We start from the raw sequence: 17,892 nt of genomic DNA on the forward strand, positions 1-17,892 counted from the left end.
TGATCTTACTGAAAATGCACAGTTACTTTATTGTTAGTGATGCTATTCTGGATGTCCAGAGTATTAGCTGTGTCCACAGCTTCTAGCAAAACAGTCTCTCACTTTGATTGCTTTGGATAACCTGAAGAAACTGTCCTCTTTTACTAAATGGTGTGAAGTACATTTAAAGTACTTCTTGTTATTCTATTTTGAATGGAGAGGTGGGATGGCTCGTTTACATGTTAAGACTGGAAAGATTTTCCTTATGGTATTGGTGATCATCATTTTTTATTCATATTAATTGAAACATTCTAAATTCTATTGTTGTAAAGTCACCTCTTGAGTTGTTTCTTGCCAGATTTAGTATGCAAAAAAACCTTATTTAAAAGGTAGCAATGGAACACAGACAAATTAAAAACCAGACATGGTGCCAGATATAGACTACTGAATCCTTCACTCTGGCTAGTCCAGGTAAAAAAAAAGTAGAGGTAAGAAGGCAAAAAATTATTCATTGTAAGAATGATTAAGAAACCGAGTTCTTGACTTATGAGGTGAATGTAAATGGTTAAAAACTGAAGGGGCATTTGGGCTAACTTCAGTGGAAGAGGTTGGTGCTTCAGACAAGGAATCAGAAAATGATTCCTGGTCAATGGACTTAGGCAACCTTTGTGAAAACAAGACAACTGGAGTTAAGAGAAATGATATTCATGACCCGACTGTTTGGCATCCCGAAACATCGTTTCCATAGGTAAAATTTGGTTCTGGACTCATGCAAAAATCATGAGAAATAATGATAATTAAGAACCCCTGAAGAATACTAATTATCACAAGATACTTACAGATGAGCGAGGCCATTCAACCCATCTTAATTCAGACATCCAGAAAAGCCCATCTATTCAACTGTATCTATAAATCCCACTCCTGAGACTTGAGCACATAATCTAGGCTGGCACTTGAGCGCAGCACTGAGGGAGTGCTGATTGTCGGAAGTGCTGTTTTTAATGGAATACTTTTTCGATATTGGGCAGTTTTGGGCTGGTCTATATTCCTGTTTGATGATTGGATAGGAACTCACTGCAGTAGATGCTATTTCAGCCCAATCATTTCTAAAGCTATTGTTGTGGGTAAAGTTATTACATTTGTAATGTGACACCATTGCTGATGCAATTATGTCATTGCACTGCTGGTCATGTTCTGAAGACTCCTTTGTTTATAAGCTTGACAATATACTTTCCAAGATAGTTTGTCAGGCAACAAATTGCTTTTTGACATTAATTTTACATTACTATAATTCAACAGGCTTTTCAAATCAGATGTGCAATTTAATAAAGAGAAGATATCAGGGTAACTGATAACTGTATGGAAGCTTCTGGTGCCACTGTAACAGTCTTTGACTCATAACAAGATGCATGTTCTTTTGCTTTCCCACAGTGAAAGCTGAAAACTGGTGTGAAATGAAAGTCAGATATGGCAGGTATTTAGTTATTTACAGTGTCTGTGGATTCTATCAGTTGGTAGGGTTTCCAAGTCTCTTAGTATATCCAGGAGACTGCTGGTAACAGGGACAGGTATCTCCCACTCTGCAACCCAGATTTTAATTCCCAGGTATCGTTTCACATCCCATTGTTGGTTTTATCCAAGCAGGGTTTTCAAACATCTCTTGATAAAATATGACAGTTGCAGAACAACTGAATTCAACTATTTCATGGTTACCATATCTGAGGAGAGTAAAATGATGCTAAAGGAAACCAACTTGAGAAGATCAGCAAGAGAATGTGGGAGAGTTGTTGGATTTACCTGTTCAAACCTGGAAAGTGGGGGAAATAAAACAGCTAGTCTTAACTGTTAATTGTATCCATGTGATTTATATCAATTATTGTTAATTGTATTCAGGTGCTGTGTATCAATTGGGGCTTTCTTGAATCCATTTATATCAGAGCTTATCTAGGGTGTGGAGTAGGTAATGTGGATCTCTGTGAATAAAGGCTTGGAAGCAACTGAAGACCAGGCTCTAGTAGTCTATCCTTCACCACCCTCCTATCCAATTTATTACATGGTAGTAGAGGATGGTTGCCTAAAGGTGGAGATTGGGAACTATAATTTTTCTTTTGGGCACAAAAAAACTTGAAAGGCTAGTGGCCATTGTGGAAAATGGCGGAAAGCAAGTTTAAATCGCTGAAGTTCGATTTCCCTCCGATGTTCTTGGAGTTTGAACCGTATGACCAGTGGAAGAATGGGGTTGGTATGTGGACACGGGTTACTACTCTGCCAAAGAGAAAACAAGGCGTGGCCTTAGCATTGTCGCTTCCTGAACGAAGTAAAATCAGAAGTAAGGTATTTTCTGAGATGGATGCAGATGTTTTGGATAATGATGAAGGTATTACCTTTCTAAGAGAATTTCTGGATCAAGTCTACAAGAAAGATGAACTGTTAAGTGCCTATGAGGCCTGGGCAGCATTTGATAGATTTTGGAAACTGGACGGTCATTCAATGGAAGAGTATATCATGAACTTTAACAAATTGTACAAAAGATTGACAAAGTTAAAATTGGGAATCTCTGGATCGGTACTTGTGTTTAAATTACTAGATTGTACTAAGGTGTCTCATATGGACAGGCAACTGGTCCTAACTGGTGTCCAGTTCTCGGAAAAGGAGACTCTGTTGGATCAAATATCTGCTGCCTTAAAAAGATTCCTGGGGAAACAGTTCCCTTCAGACTTCGTGGAACAAATGGGGCCTTCCGCTGTGACACAAAGAGTAGAAGATTCGATGGTTACCAGGTTTCAAAATGTTCCAGATACTAAACGCAGGCACCAGTCAAGGTTTCAAAATTTTCACGAGACCGGACTCAGGCATCAATATGATAGAAGGATTAAAGACAGTCAGATTGGTGATGGAAGCAGGTACAGTAAACCCAGTTATATCAACAGGAGACAAAATTGGGACAGTAATAACGGGCGACTGAATTCCAGGAATGCCAAGGAAAAATCAGTAGATACTTTAGATGTGACTCTAAGTATCAGTATGAGGCGAATTGCCCAGAGCGAACACACAGAGTCTTTGAAATGATGCACAAAGATAGTAGTTCTGAGGAAGAGGATGAAGATAATGATGAGTCTGAACAGATTATACTGGTCACAAGGAGTTTTAAGCCTGTGATGAATGTATTAGTCGCGGATTCCTTTAATTGTGCGGTGTTAGTGCATGTACTTCAACTGTATGTGGGGCAGATTGGTTAAAATGTTATCTTGATTCACTAAGTAGTGAGGATCGAGGCAAGATTAAGGAATATAAAAGCTCTACATGTTTTAGGTTTGGAGATCTTTGTGGATCTCTGTGAATAAAGGCTTGGAAGCAACTGAAGACCAGACTCTAGTATTCTATCCTTCACCACCTGGCCGTCCAATTTATTACATTAACCTGACCTTAACATTTTAAGCATCCTTTCTCGTAGAAATTTGAAACCTTTGGAATATAGGGAAAGTTGGGAACAATAGTGTTAATAAAACTCCTTCAGAATTGGAGGGTACATGAAAGTTAAAGGTTTGTTTTCCTTATAAAAAGGTATGCAGTTCAGCTTTGAATATATACATTTGGCTGTATACACTCTTCTTAAGTCTTTACCTGTGGCTATGCCATCAAAAAGTGACAGTACTCGAACGGGTTGTCTCTTCTCAGCAGCGATGGGTGCATACAACTTTGGTGGGTCCTGCAAATTTGAACAAATAAAAATATTAAAAGAACTTCAAACTAGTGCTTGACAATTTGGAAAAATCCCTCGGTAAACTAGATTACACTAGTGGATCTCCCTTGGCTAAGTTAATTTCTTTATGAATTGCAAAAAAATGGCTTTCTTTCTCTTTACTTAATACTTTTTTTGAAGTATGAAGCGGAAATTTGCACAGACGGATGTGATGGACAAACTCAATAACCAGGCACTAGTAAGAGATGATTTACTCTTGAGTTTCCTTTGTCTCTGTGGGGATCAAGTGTGTCAAGGTATTATACATATGTCAGGGAGCAGATGACATCTATTGTGTAAATTATGCCATAGTCAGTGGATGTCAGCTGAATTCTGTGATGTGCAGTTCGATCACTTACGAACACATAATTATAGAAAAAAGGGAATGAAAAGACCAAACTGGTCATTTCAGCCTGTTCCAATCAGACCATCAATTCACCCTGAGTCACACATCTTCTTGAAGAGGGACGGGAGGGTTTTATGGCCTCTCACTCCCCATACAATGAGGGTCCACCCATGTCTAGTGGACACGAGTGGCAAACACTTTGGCAAAAAAAACTCTGGAAATTTCTTCTCCAGCTTCAAAGGCAATCAAGCAAGCTCCCAGGAAACTGATGATAATTACAGCTATCCCTCACATACATACATACAGTTCAGGATGTCTTCTGCTCTAAAGAATTTTTCAAGGTCTGTAGCAAATCCGTACTTACCACACATTCTGGAAATCTATTCAAGAAGGTTGATTTATCTCTGCAAAAAGAAATACTTTGTGGCATCCAGCCTAACTTCCTGCTTTTGCATTTTGTATTAACGATTCCTAATTTTCTCCCATGTCGCTCAAATAGACAATCAACCTGAAGAAAATCTATTCCCTTCATAATTTTAAAGACCTCAAACATATCTTACCTTCAAGTCTACATATCTACAGTGAAAAAGCCGTAGTTCTTCGTTCCTATCCTGAAATGAAGAGCCCTAAGGCTAGTTATTATTCTGGTGACATTCCTCTTCTCTAGGACCGCAATATCTTCTACATTGTGAGGGGACCAAAACTGAGCACAATATTCTAGATGTGGCCATTCAAAGATCTTGTATAAGGTGAGTATTATATTTCTAGTTTCATATTTAACTGCCCTAGCTATACGCCTTAACACCTACTTGAGACCTTGTTATTGAATTTGTAGAGCTTGGACATATAGAGCAGAGTGAGCATACAAAAAGGCACACAAATCCTGCAGAAAGACATCCAAACAACGTGGACACAACTTCATTGCAAAATAACTGAAAAAATATTAATTTTAGCTTTGAAACATTTCACAGATCTTCCACCACCTCACTTGCGATGCCTACTAGAAAATGATTGAAACATAGAAACAAAGAAAATAGGAGCAGAAAATTGGATAGCTAAAATGAAGCACGTTATCCAGTGATCAAATGAAGAAACAAGAACTGTTTCTGTATTGCTTCAGAGCAGCAAGCCTTTGGCTTGGTGGTAGCATTCCCACCCGAGTCAAAAGGGTTCGAACCCTGCTCTAGTCAGTCCAGACAAGTGGAGACCAGAGCTCCAGCACTGAATTCTGGTTTGACATCCAGTGGGATACTTGCGTCCAGTGGATGTGGGTGACTTCCCCTCTTTGTACGGGTGGTGAGAGACCATAAAACCCTCCCGTCGTATAGAACAAATCACCCTAATCAGCTGGTATAAAAATGGTTACAGCCATGGAAGGAGCATTCACGTCGCAGCCTGTCAGACTGTTAATAAGCCTGGGAATCCTTTCAATACTTCGCACTCTTCTCCAAGGGAAGAATGTGGAAATACGAAAACAACATTGCTTCAGAGCCATCAAAGAGGCAGACATGACATTGGAGAGGGAAGGTGTGGAGCCAGGCTGATTGGGGGTGGTGGGGGGAGGGGGGGGGCTATAAATATTTCTCAGCAATCAGCCACCTCATCAGTTAGTTGTTGCTTTCTGCTAGCATGCACAGCTGCCCCAGGCACAGGAGATTGATAGACATATGCTGGGCTGATTGGCTTTGCGAGACTTCCTGATCTATAAATGTCACTTAGAAAAACTAACAAAAGTTGGCACAACCTGTAAAAAGCTGACAACTCAAGAAAAGCTCAGAGCATGTGAAAACAACTAGTAACATTGGGCGTTGTACCTTAAGCAGTAGGAAAACAGAACATTTTCTGACTTGTATTGGAGGAAGAAGAAACATTGGGGGGACCGGGGAGGGGGGGTGGTGAATTTCCTTGGGGCTTCTCTCACTCTGCTGCCATAACCAGCAGAAACCTAGTTTACAGCGTAAACAGGGCTACTGCTGAACTTCCGCCAAAGTTGGTGGCAGGTATCTAGGGAGGTCTGGAGATAAGGTCCACTGGAAAACAAAATTTTAAAATTAAAATGAACTCCGAGCCAGGAAAGTGGCGGGGGAGTCAAATTGCGGATGGGAAACCTGGAAGTATGGGTTTCCCGGACGTCCTTACGATTTTGATGTAAGGATGTCTTTTATTTTTTTTGTCGGTTTGCTGTCCGACCGACCGGCCTGATTGACAGGCTGGTCTCAGTCGGACGGGAGACCAGCCAGGTAGAGGACGTGTTCAGGTAAGTATTTGTTTTTATGGATGGGGGGTCATGGGTTGACACGGGGTGCATGGGTTGGCATGAGTTGGCATGGGGCATGGGTTGGCACGGGGTAAGTCAGTCATGGGGGGAGGGATCGGGGGTCATTCACGGGGGGGGTGTCGGGATCGGGGGTCATCGCGCGGTCCACGATCGCGGTGGGGGGGAGGTCAGGGATCGGAGGCGGGGGTCTGCGGTCATTGGGGGGGTGTCTGGGATTGGGAGCAGAAGTCCGCGATCATTGGGGAGGGGTGTCGGGGATCGAGGGCGGGGTTCCTAATTGTTGGTGGGTGGGTCGGAGGTCATCGCGGGGGTCCACGGTCGTTGGGGAGTCGCTGCAGGTATACTTGTTGGGCCTGGGGGAAGCATTCCTGCTCCTCTGGGCCCACAAGCTGTGCCTTTCTACAAACCTGTTAGTTATGGGCCTTCTTGCCTCCTTTCAGGTGGCGTGAAAGAGAAGGCCCGGGAATCCCGGCCCCCCGGGGTTGAAATCAGAAAGTGTAGAAAAATGGAAGCCTGAAGCCTCCTTGAAAGGTTTTAATCATCAACCCGCCTCCTGGGAGCAGGTTGGTTGCCTGCCCCTTGTCCCGTCCCGGTGAAAACCAGAAGTGGGCGGGTTGGAGGTGGGTCCGAAATGGTTGCGATTTTGAATGTCCCCCCGCCCCCATCCCACCCGTTTTTCTTTTTTAAAATCAGGCCCATATTCTTCTCCTCCACCCCTTCCAGTTCATACTAAAACTCTTCCCCATCTCTCCTTCAATTCAAGCTGGCACTCTTTCCCCACTCCAACCCAATTAAGCTGTTACTCTGCTTTTACTCCATCAGTTCAAGCTGGCATTCTTTATCTCCACTGCCTCTTAGTTAATTCCAGAACTCTTCTTCCTCTTTCATCCCAGCTTGTTTCCTTCCCTCACCCTTTCATTAAAACCATCTTCTTTCTTTCCTTTGATGTATTTCCCTTCCCCTCCTTTTCAGTGCCATCTATTTCCCCCCTTTTATTACCATCCAGTTCTACATATGCCCCCGTTTTATTGCCATTTATTTCCTCAATTGTCCCCTTTCATTGGCCTGACAAACCTGATTGAATTTTTTGAAGAGATGACTAAAGTAGTGGACAGGGGAATGTCAATGGATGTTATTTATATGGACTTCCAGAAGGCATTTGATAAGGTCCCACAAAAGAGACTGTTAGCTAAGATAGAAGCCCATGGAATTGAGGGAAAAGTACGGACTTGGTTAGCAAATTGGCTGAGCGAAAGGCGACAGAGAGTAGGGATAATGGGTAAGTACTCACATTGGCAGGATGTGACTAGTGGAGTCCTGCAGGGATCTGTCTTGGGGCCTCAATTATTCACAATATTTATTAACGACTTAGATGAAGGCATAGAAAGTCTCATATCTAAGTTTGCCGATGACACAAAGATTGGTGGCATTGTAAGCAGTGTAGATGAAAACATAAAATTACAAAGCGATATTGATAGATTAGGTGAATGGACAAAACTGTGGCAAATGGAATTCAATGTAGGCAAATGTGAGGTCATCCACTTTGGATCAAAAAGGATAGAACTGGGTACTTTCTAAATGGTAAAAAGTTAAAAACAGTGGATGTCCAAAGGGACTTAGGGGTTCAGGTACAGAGATCATTGAAAAGTCATGAACAGGTGCAGAAAATAATCAATAAGGCTAATGGAATGCTGGCCTTTATATCTAGAGGACTAGAGTACAAGGGGGCAGAAGTTATGCTGCAGCTATACAAAACCCTGGTTAGACCGCACCTGGAGTACTGTGAGCAATTCTGGGCACCGCATCTTCGGAAGGACATATTGGCCTTGGAGGGAGTGCAGCGCAGGTTTATTAGAATGATGCCCGGACTTCAAGGGTTAAGTTACGAGGCGAGATTACACAAATTGGGGTTGTATTCTCTAGAGTTTAGAAGGTTAAGGGGTGATCTGATCGAAGTTTATAAGATATTAAAGGGAACAGAAAGGGTGGATAGAGAGAAACTATTTCCGCTGGTTGGGGATTCTAGGAGTAGGGGGCACAGTCTAAAAATTAGAGCCAGACCTTTCAGGAGCGAGATTAGAAAACATTTCTACACACAAAGGGTGGTAGAAGTTTGGAACTCTCTTCCGCAAACGGCAACTGATACCAGCTCAATTGCTAAATTTAAATCTGAGATAGATAGCTTTTTGGCAACCAAAGGAATTAAGGGATATGGGCCAAAGGCAGGCATATGGAGCTAGATCACAGATCAGCCATGATCTTATCAAATGGCGGAGCAGGCACGAGGGGCTGAATGGCCTACTCCTGGTCCTATCTTCCTAACTATCCCCCTTTTGTTGCCATCCATTACCTGCCACCTACTCAGTCCCACTCCTACCTGAGTCTGCCTGCTATTACACCATACTGGAATCCTCTCTCTTCTCTGTGCACTACCAGCACCAATGGCAGGTGTCTGCACACAATAATCGAGAATTCCTGTTCTTATCTACTGTATAACCCCTGCCATGAGCACAGGGAGTGGTGCGGAGAGGAGACAGTCACCTGGTCCTGTGCATTATCAGTTAGATTTGGATAGGACCAGGTGATGAGAGGTGCAACCCTATCTCCACCGCCTGACACTGCAAAACTTTGATGGTTGACATGTATGCTGACCACTGTGCAAGTGCAATTTGTTAAGATGATTTTTATTGAATGGAATTAGGGTATTTCCACACCATAGGAGGCAGGAAAATTGCAAATTTAGATTGTCTTGAGTCAGGAAGTGTGTTAGTTTGGCCATATCATTACATGTAGCAGATCTCTGAAAAGAAAGTTCGTGAAAATAATACTCACAAATTCCTGGTCATGGTTATTAGCAAAAAACTGTTGGAGCCGAATTGGCCAATCGTCCCTCCGCCTTAGCAGTCCAAAGATTCCTTGATGATTGCACATGTAACAGTTCCAGGGGTCTTCTTTTATAGCTGCCTGTGCAGCACCTGGTCCAACCAGTAGGTCCACACATTCCACACAGAAGCACCTACATGAACAGAAAATGGAGCATCATCACTATATGTGGTGACAAGATCAAGACTTGATCTCTGGACCCTACAGTTTTGGTGGGTGAAAAAACTGCTGGCACCAATGCTTTCAGCAAAAACTTTCAATGACATTTTTAAAAAGTTGTTTAAGGAACAAGGCCAACATAACTGAAATAATATACTGCAGATTTGACAGTTCTCAACAGTGAGATCGAATAACAACTAATTCCCATTGAAGAAGCAAGAAACTAAAATTGAAAATTTCTGTTTTCTACTAAATGTACTACATCACAATATGGTTTTGCAAGTATTAGCGTTGACTCTTGAGAAATGATAAAGTACTTCTAGCGAATGTTCTGTCCAGAAACAAACCGAATAATAGCCTGAGAATTACTGTGAGTGCTGTTACCATGCAAATACATTTGTATCAACTTTCTGTCTACTATTCTAACAGGAGAATTAAGTCACCTTCTGAAGACATTGGGTTGAATTTTCCTCTGACAGGGAGTGGCGGCGATCGCGAAGGGGATTAAATGTGGGGTCAGGGGATCAGGAGTGCTTGCATTCAGGTAAGCTACTTACCTTATTTATTGCAGGCAATCCCTAGGACTGGTTTCCCTGAGTACAGCATGTGATGGCGCTGGCTGCCTCAGGGCAAACCAATCTTGCAGAAGGGACCTCAGACAGGTGTTAGGCCCCTTATTTGCATACATTAAAAAACAGTCTAACGCCTGCTTCAGGCGTGGGTAAAAGACGCCTCTTTGTCCTTACCTAATATGGCGGGTGGCACACTTCCTGCCTGCTATATTGGGACCTTAGTAGTCCGAGTCGTGACTGAGAAACAAGCTCTGCACGGACGCATTTCTAGGCCATAGTCTTTAGTGGGACCAAAATGGCACCAATGCTCTCATGGAAAGGGTAGAGGGAGCAGTGGGAGGGATTTAAACTAATATGGCAGGTGGGTGGGGAACGTCTCAGTTTGAGATCAGCAAGGGAGATCATGATTAATAAAACTATTGGAATAGAAGCAGAAGGCTTTGCTGAAATAAATAAAAGAAAATATTATCAATGGAGAAAGGGAAAGAAATGGCCTATGATGTTGTGAGAAATAAAAACATTGTTGTAGAAGGGATATTAAAACATTAAATGAGAAAACAGTCAACATTCCAAAAAATGGAGTCAGGATTGAGCAGTAAGGATGTGAATGCACAAAGCATTCGGACTGGGAATTTAATATTCTTGGTTATAACATTTCAGGAGAGGTGGAGGAGATTCAGGAAGGAATGCCAGAGTGTGGAACCTTGGTGGCTGAAAGTGTGGCTGTCAGTGGCGGCACGAAGAGAAAATATGGGGTAGGATACTCAGCTTGGGTCGAACAGGACATTGAGATTGCAAACAGTCTGGTTAAGCCTGAGACAGTAATTAGGGAAGGGGGTGGAGTCAGTGATGAGAGTACAGAGCTTGTGGTGGGAGTCAAATATGATGACTTTGGTCTTCCCAATGATTAACTGGAGGAAGTTATGAATCATCCAAGACTGGACAAGCAGTCTGACAGCATAGAGGCATTGGTGGGGGTTAAAAGAAGTGGTGGAGAAGTTGAGCTGGGTAGCATCGGTGCATATACCGAAGCAGACAGCATTCCTGCAGGTGATGTCGCCAAGAGTCAACATGTAGATGAGGAAGAGGAGGCAATGGATTGATCCTTGGAGCACTCCAAAGGTGACATTGTGGGTGGGAGGAGAAGCCATTGGTAGAAATGCTCTGGCTACGATGGATAGATAAGAGTGGAACCAAGCAAGGGTAGAGTCACGGAAACACTGAGGTAGCTGGCCGTATTACACTCCAACCTAAAATATTCTGGAAATGCATAGCAGGCAATTGCACACCTTATGCATTAACTTTAAGAAGCATAACATTTACTATTAAATGCTTTAAGGCAGTAACATAAAGACAGGAACTGGCTGAGAATGGGCAAATCAGTGGGGGGGCGAAGTACCTGAGGATGGAAAAGAGACTGTGGATTCAACCATGGGTTGGGGCCTGGTTAGAAAGAGGTCAAGGGCAGTTGGGTCCCATTCTCCTGGGCTCTCCTTCCCCATACATTTGCCAGACCCTGATGCCCCCATTACTAACTGATCCCAATAATGCCCAATACTGCTAGACTCTAATATTTAATGCTCTGAACAGCTCGGCCCATCCTTAATGCTCACAGACACTGGGACCTCCCTTCCCAGTGATCCCAGACCCCAGGACCTGCACCAATGATCCCAGAACAACAACTAGTTCCTGTAACATTATATTTTAATCCTGAAGAAACATTAACAGAGCCCATACTTTTATCATGTATTAAAAACAGTATTGTTACTTTGATACTCGATTTAATTCATTGACAACCTTAATTACAAAAGGGAAAACATCCTTAAAGTAGGATTGTGCCTGCAGTTTTGTCGTAATTGCAGAATCTGAGTATTTTGTAAGGAGGAACTCCATTACAAAAACTGCTGTATGTATACTCATGAAGGGAAGCCTCAAGAAACTAAAAGACATCACTGGAGTATAGTTTATTGTACTATTTGTGCTACTAAGTTACACAATACTTTTTCTACTGTGGTAGGTTCTTTAAGAGAACTTTACTATGTTGTGTATATATATATATATATATAAATTTGCCTTATGTCTCAATATCACCAAATTCCTAATCATCTGTATATATGATTTAAATGTAAGTAAATACTGTGGCGATTTTAGCAGTCTGGCAATGAGTGACATTTCCACATTGAAACAGAATGAAGATGGAAATTTCAATGTATACTGTTACTGCAAAATTGGATAATTGTTAATAGTGGACTACACAAGCTGAGATGTTAATAGTGGACTACACATGCTGAGATGTTAATAGTGGACTACACATGCTGAGATGTTAATAGTGGACTACACAAGCTGAGATGTTAATAGTGGACTACACACTCCTGGATCATGAGGGGTGTGGCTCAGTCCTGAGTAGTCTGTCACAACCTTTGCACCAATGTAAGATCCACTCATTGGCGATATTATTCTTCCTACGTCTTGGTAACAAATACTGCGCAGAGTACGTAGGATGGGGTCTAACCAGTTCCATGTAAAGTAACATTGTGTTGCAACAAGTGTCCAATAAGTTGATTTTGCATTCTGCATTTCTTCTTCTCCTTTCCCAGTTGTAAAATCAAAATTGTTCGTACCTGCAACAATTATTGTTTCCGCACATGAGTACCTCCCTGCCCCCACAGCAGATGGTACAGTAGGACTGGTAACCGTCATCATCGTATTGGTATGCACACTCCAAGAAGCAATTCTGTAAACAACCACAACATGATTAGGAATTTCACAATCAAATGATTCAGTTGTACTTTCTTTAGCCTTTCGCTGCACCTCAAAATCATTGTGAGCTAGTGCAATGGTGCTGGCTCTTGGATTATCTGTGCCACTCAGTGCTTGGGTGCTTTGAAGCATACCTTGAAATGGCGTCACTCACACATCTGCAAATTCTTCCACCACATTAAACTTTGATTAACACCAAATTATATTTGTATTTTTAAAAAAATATCTGACCAAATAATAGCATTCTGTTGGGATAGCCTGGTGGCTTTGATGTACCAATATGCCACGTTACAGAGTTTTAGGATATGGGTTCAGGCCTGCTAACCTGCTGGGGTATCTGAGGTGGTAAGTGGAGACAAGGTGCTTCCCAGCAGGGAGGGAGAATCGGAGGTTAAGTAAATCTGTGGTGCTCTCAAGCACTTCCTAGAAGCCAACTCAAAGAGTGACACTGGTAGAGGCCTGAAACAGGCTAACGGCCCGTCCTCTCAGTCAGGAAATGGTGGGCGATGACCTAGAGAAAGGAAAAAAGAGGACTGAAAATAGATAATAATTCTCTTAAAGGGATATGCCCATGGTGGTGGTGGAAAGGGGAGGGGATGTATTTTACATGTGTGTGTCCCACAGAGATAGGTTTGAAACTACTGCAGAAAGATAATCAATAGTTAAAATGCTACCTTGTTTCTTCCAGAGGCAGTGATTTGATTCAAGCAGATGCAAGACAGACATGAAGTAGGGGAGAATCTTACACACCATGAGTACCTTCCCTCTTTCACCTTACATTTCACATCTGTTTCAATCAAGTGACTGTCTACTTTGATCTATGGAAGCGGCCAACAACTAGTTATTAGTTATCAATGATATTCTTGTTTTAAGCCCAATGCTGTGTGGCACACACTGTGATGGGGAAGTGGAAGATACTTTGCATTTAAAGTACTTCCTCCCCCCCTCAATATATTCCCCATTAACCCTTTGAGTACTCGCTGTCCTTTGCAGCTTTCACAATAAGAACCTAGGGCCCTATTTTCAAACCTTTTGCTGTTTTGAAATGTTAGTCGCAGAGGGTTTTTTTTGCGTTTGCATAAGTTTTCGTTTTTTTCCCTTTGGCTGGGGCAGAGCGCATGGCATTTGCATAAAAAAACTTCTGCAAAGATTTTCTGCAGTTTTTGGAGGCAATTCCCGTAGGATTATCGCACTGAGGATGCGATATTCGAATCCCATAAACTGCCGCAAATTGTCAGGTTTGCGTGAAAATGACTTACCCCAGTTTTAACTTGCCGTAAGCCCTGCAGAAACAAGAAACATACATTAAAATAAAAAAAAATGTGAATTTGTTTTACAAATGACAAGGCATGTGTATGTGTCTTGGGAAACAGAACAACGCACAAGAAATAACTTCTCACTCAGAGGGGTCATCTTCCCAACTGTTAGCGGTGTTTGGAGGGGCTGCCATTGTCTTCCATTTCATTTTATTTTCCCGCAAGATTTTCCTGGTCCATCAAGATTAAAAAGCGCCATTTTTGATTTTCTCCAATAACATAATTGACACAAGATAGCGCAAAACGCGTCACTGAGCTATAACTTGATCTATCAAGGTGCAACAGTGCGCAATTTTGAAAACTTCCCGAAAATCTAAAGGAAAATTTCACAAATGTTCTGCAGTGCATCTCTGCAAGCTGGGCAGCCATTGCGCAAAAAGAAATGCAAACTATTGAAAATAGGGCCCATCACGTTTCACATAACATGTGAACATGTATTGTCGAGTAGTATAAGCTAATTAAGAGAGCTGTGTGAAAGCATGCATCAGGTCTTCGTTCACGTTCTTATCCAAATAATCCAAAACTTCAATAAATTTTATTTTTATTCACATAAATCTAATACATTCAACAGTCCTCAAAGGGTTTATTTCTCTTATAACAGCTTCTCCTCCACATGTTCTCCGTCCAGAATATGCTACAACCTGTGAAAGTTCCTTAACCTTGTATTAGTGGAAATAGCATAAACTGAAATTTGGGTGAACTCTGCCTTATGTTCGTTTGTATAATAAGACAAAAATAAAACAGATTTGCACCCGAACAAACTGCAGCTATTGTATTATAAATAGAGTATTTGAGTAAAGCAGATATGAAATGGCCATGTATCAAGAGAATCATAGAATGGTTACAGCACAGAAGCAGGCCATTCGGCCCATTGAACCCGTGCTGGCTCTTGTTGAGAGCAATCCAGTTAGTCCCATTCCCCCGCTCTTTCCCTGCAGCCCTGCAAATTTTTTACCTTCACGAATTCATCCAATTACTTTTTGAAAGGGTGCTTCCACCACCCTTTTAGGCAGAGCATTCCAGATCATAACTACTTGCTGTGAAAAAAAGTTTTTCCTCATGTCATCTTTGGTTCTTTTGCCAATCACCTTAAATCTGCATCCTGTGGTTCTCAACCCTTCTGCCAATGGGGACAGTTTCTCTTTACTTACTTTATCTAAACCCTTCATGATTTTCAACGCTTCTATCAAATCTTCTCTAAATCTTCTCTGCTCTCAGGAGAACAACCCCAGCTACTCAAGTCTATCCACATAACTGAAGTCCCTCATAAGAACATAATAGGAGCAGGAGCAGGCCATACGGCCCCTCGAGCCTGCTCCGCCATTTAATCAGATCATGGCTGATCTTCGACCTCAACTCCACTTTCCCACCCAATCCCCATATCCCATTGACTCCCCTAGAGTCCAAAAATCTATCTATCTCAGCATTGAATATATTCAATGCACAGCATCCACAGCGCTCTGGGGTAGAGAATTCCAAAGATTCATAACCATCTGCGTGAAGAAATTCCTCCTCATCTCAGTCCTGAATGGCCGACCCCTTATGCTGCGACAATGCCCCCAATTTCTAGACTCTCCGGCCAGGGGAAACAATCTCTCAGCATCTACCCTGTCAAGCCCCCTCATAATCTTACATGTTTCTTGCAATCACCTCTCAGTCTTCTAAACTCCACAGAGTATAGGCCCATTCTATTCAAACCTGGAACCAGTCTTGTAAATTATTACTGCACCCTCTCTAAGGCCTTCACATCCTTCCTAAAGTGTGCTGCCCAGAATTGGACACAATACACCAGTTGTGGCCGAACCAATCTTTTATAAAGGTTCAACATAACTTCCTTGCTTTTGTACTCTATGCATCTATTTATAAAGCCCAGGATCCCGTGTGCTTTTTAACCGCTTTCTCAACCTGTCCTGCTGCCTTCAAAGATTTGTGTACATATACCCCCAGGTCTCTCTGTTCCTGCACCCCCTTTAGAACTGTGCCATTTAATTTATATTGCCTCTCCTCATTCTTCCTGCCAAAATGTATCACTTCGCACTTCTCTGTGTTAAATTTCATCTGCCATGTGTCTGCCCATTCCACCAGCCTGTCTATGTCCTCTTGAAGTCTATTACTATACTCCTCACTGTTTACTCCACGTCCAAGTTTTGTGTCATCTGCAAATTCAATCAAGTTAGTTCAACATGATTTGCCTTTAACATATCCATGCTGACTTTCCTTTATTAATCCATACTTGCCCAAGTGATTATTAATTTTGTTCCAGATTATCATTTCTAAAAGCTTCCCCATCACTGAGGTTAAACTGACTGGCCTGTAGTTGCCGGGTTTATTCTTACACACTTTTTTGATCAATTCTCCAGTCCTCTGGCACCACCCCCAAATCTAAGGAGGATTGGAAGATTATTGCCAGCACCTCTGCAATTTCCACCCTTACTTCCCTCAGCATCCCATTCGGACCGGGTGACTTATCTACTTTAAGTACAGCCAACCTTTCTAGTACCTCCTCTTTATCAATTTTAGCCCATCCAGTATCTGAACTACCTCTTTTTTTACTGTGACTTTGGCAGCATCTTCTTCCTTGGTAAAGACAGATGCAAAGTACTCATTTAGTACCTCAGCCATGCCCTCTGCCTTTTTGGTTCCTAATCAGCCCCATCCCTCCTTTTATTACCAGTTTATTATTTTATATACCTATAGAAGACTTTTGGATTCCTTTTTATGTTGGTCACCAGTCTATTCTCACACTCTCTCTTTGCCCTTCTTATTTCCTTTCTTACTTCCCCTCTGAACTTTCTATATTCAGCCTGGTTCTCACTTGTATTATCAACCTGACATCTGTCATACGCCTCCTTTTTCTGCTTCATCTTACTCTCTATCTCTTTCATCATCCAGGGAGCTTTGGCTTTGGTTGCTCTACCCTTCCCTCTCGTGGGAATGTACATAGACTGTACCCAAACCATCTCCTCTTTAAAGGCAGCCCGTTGTTCAATTACAGTTTTGCCTACCAATCTATGATTCCAATTTATCCGGGCCAGATCCGTTCTCAATCCACTGAAATTGGCCCTTGTCCTTTTCCATAACTAATCTAAACCTTATGATACTATGATCACTGTTCCCTAAATGTTCCTCCACTGACACTTGCTCCACTTGACCCACTTCATTCCCCAGAGCCAGATCCAGCAATGTCTCCTTCCTCATTGAACTGGAAACATACTGATAAAGAAAGTTCTCCTGAACACACTTCATAAATTCCTTCCCCTCTTTGCCCTTTACACTATTACTATCCCAGTCTATATTAGGATAGGTGAAGTACCCCACAGCTATAGTTCTTGCACCTCTCTATAATTTCCCTGCAAATTTGCTCCTCTATATCCTTCCCACTAGTTGCTGACCTATAGAATATATCCAGTAGTGTAATGGCACCTCTATTGTTTCTTATCTCCAACTAAATAGCTTCGGTCCTTGACCCCTCAAGGACATCCTCTCTCTCCAGCACTGCAATATTCTCCTTCGTCAATACTGCCACTCTCCTTCCCTATCTTTCCTGAACTCCTTGTATCCAGGAATATTTCATACCCAATCCTGCCCTTTTTTGAGCCATGTCTCCATTATTGCCACTACATCATATTCCCATGTGGCTATTTGCGCCTGCAGCTCACTAACCTTATTTACCATGCCTCATGTGTTTACACACATGTACTCTAAACCTATCTTAGACCTTCTCATACTCTCTATTAGTCTGATCCCACCTAATACTGTACGATTTCTTACTCTAGTGCTATCTGCCTCTCCCAATCCTTTGTGCACCTTGTTCCTCCTTTCTAATGCTGCATCCTGGTGCTCACCCACTGCCAAAT

At 42.1% G+C, this 17,892-nt stretch overlaps 1 protein-coding gene across 17 annotated transcripts in view; it reads right to left on the reverse strand.

The window, feature by feature from the left end:
• Positions 1 to 17,892, reverse strand: part of dnmt3ab (DNA (cytosine-5-)-methyltransferase 3 alpha b) — a 495,665-nt gene that overhangs the window by 66,590 nt on the left and 411,183 nt on the right. For 11 of the 17 annotated variants that reach the window (XM_067984389.1, XM_067984385.1, XM_067984390.1 and 8 more), the window contains 4 exons: positions 13,979 to 14,002; positions 12,581 to 12,693; positions 9,178 to 9,361; positions 3,604 to 3,688 (listed from right to left, as the gene is read on the reverse strand). In XM_067984389.1, the coding sequence (XP_067840490.1) occupies positions 3,604 to 3,688; positions 9,178 to 9,361; positions 12,581 to 12,693; positions 13,979 to 14,002 (406 nt within the window). The remainder of the gene's footprint in view (positions 1 to 3,603; positions 3,689 to 9,177; positions 9,362 to 12,580; positions 12,694 to 13,978; positions 14,003 to 17,892) is intronic. The other 6 variants (XM_067984397.1, XM_067984395.1, XM_067984388.1 and 3 more) reach the window with 1 other exon arrangement.

The sequence above is a fragment of the Heptranchias perlo genome, chromosome 5 (assembly GCF_035084215.1).
Source record: "Heptranchias perlo isolate sHepPer1 chromosome 5, sHepPer1.hap1, whole genome shotgun sequence".
Taxonomy (NCBI): domain Eukaryota; kingdom Metazoa; phylum Chordata; class Chondrichthyes; order Hexanchiformes; family Hexanchidae; genus Heptranchias; species Heptranchias perlo.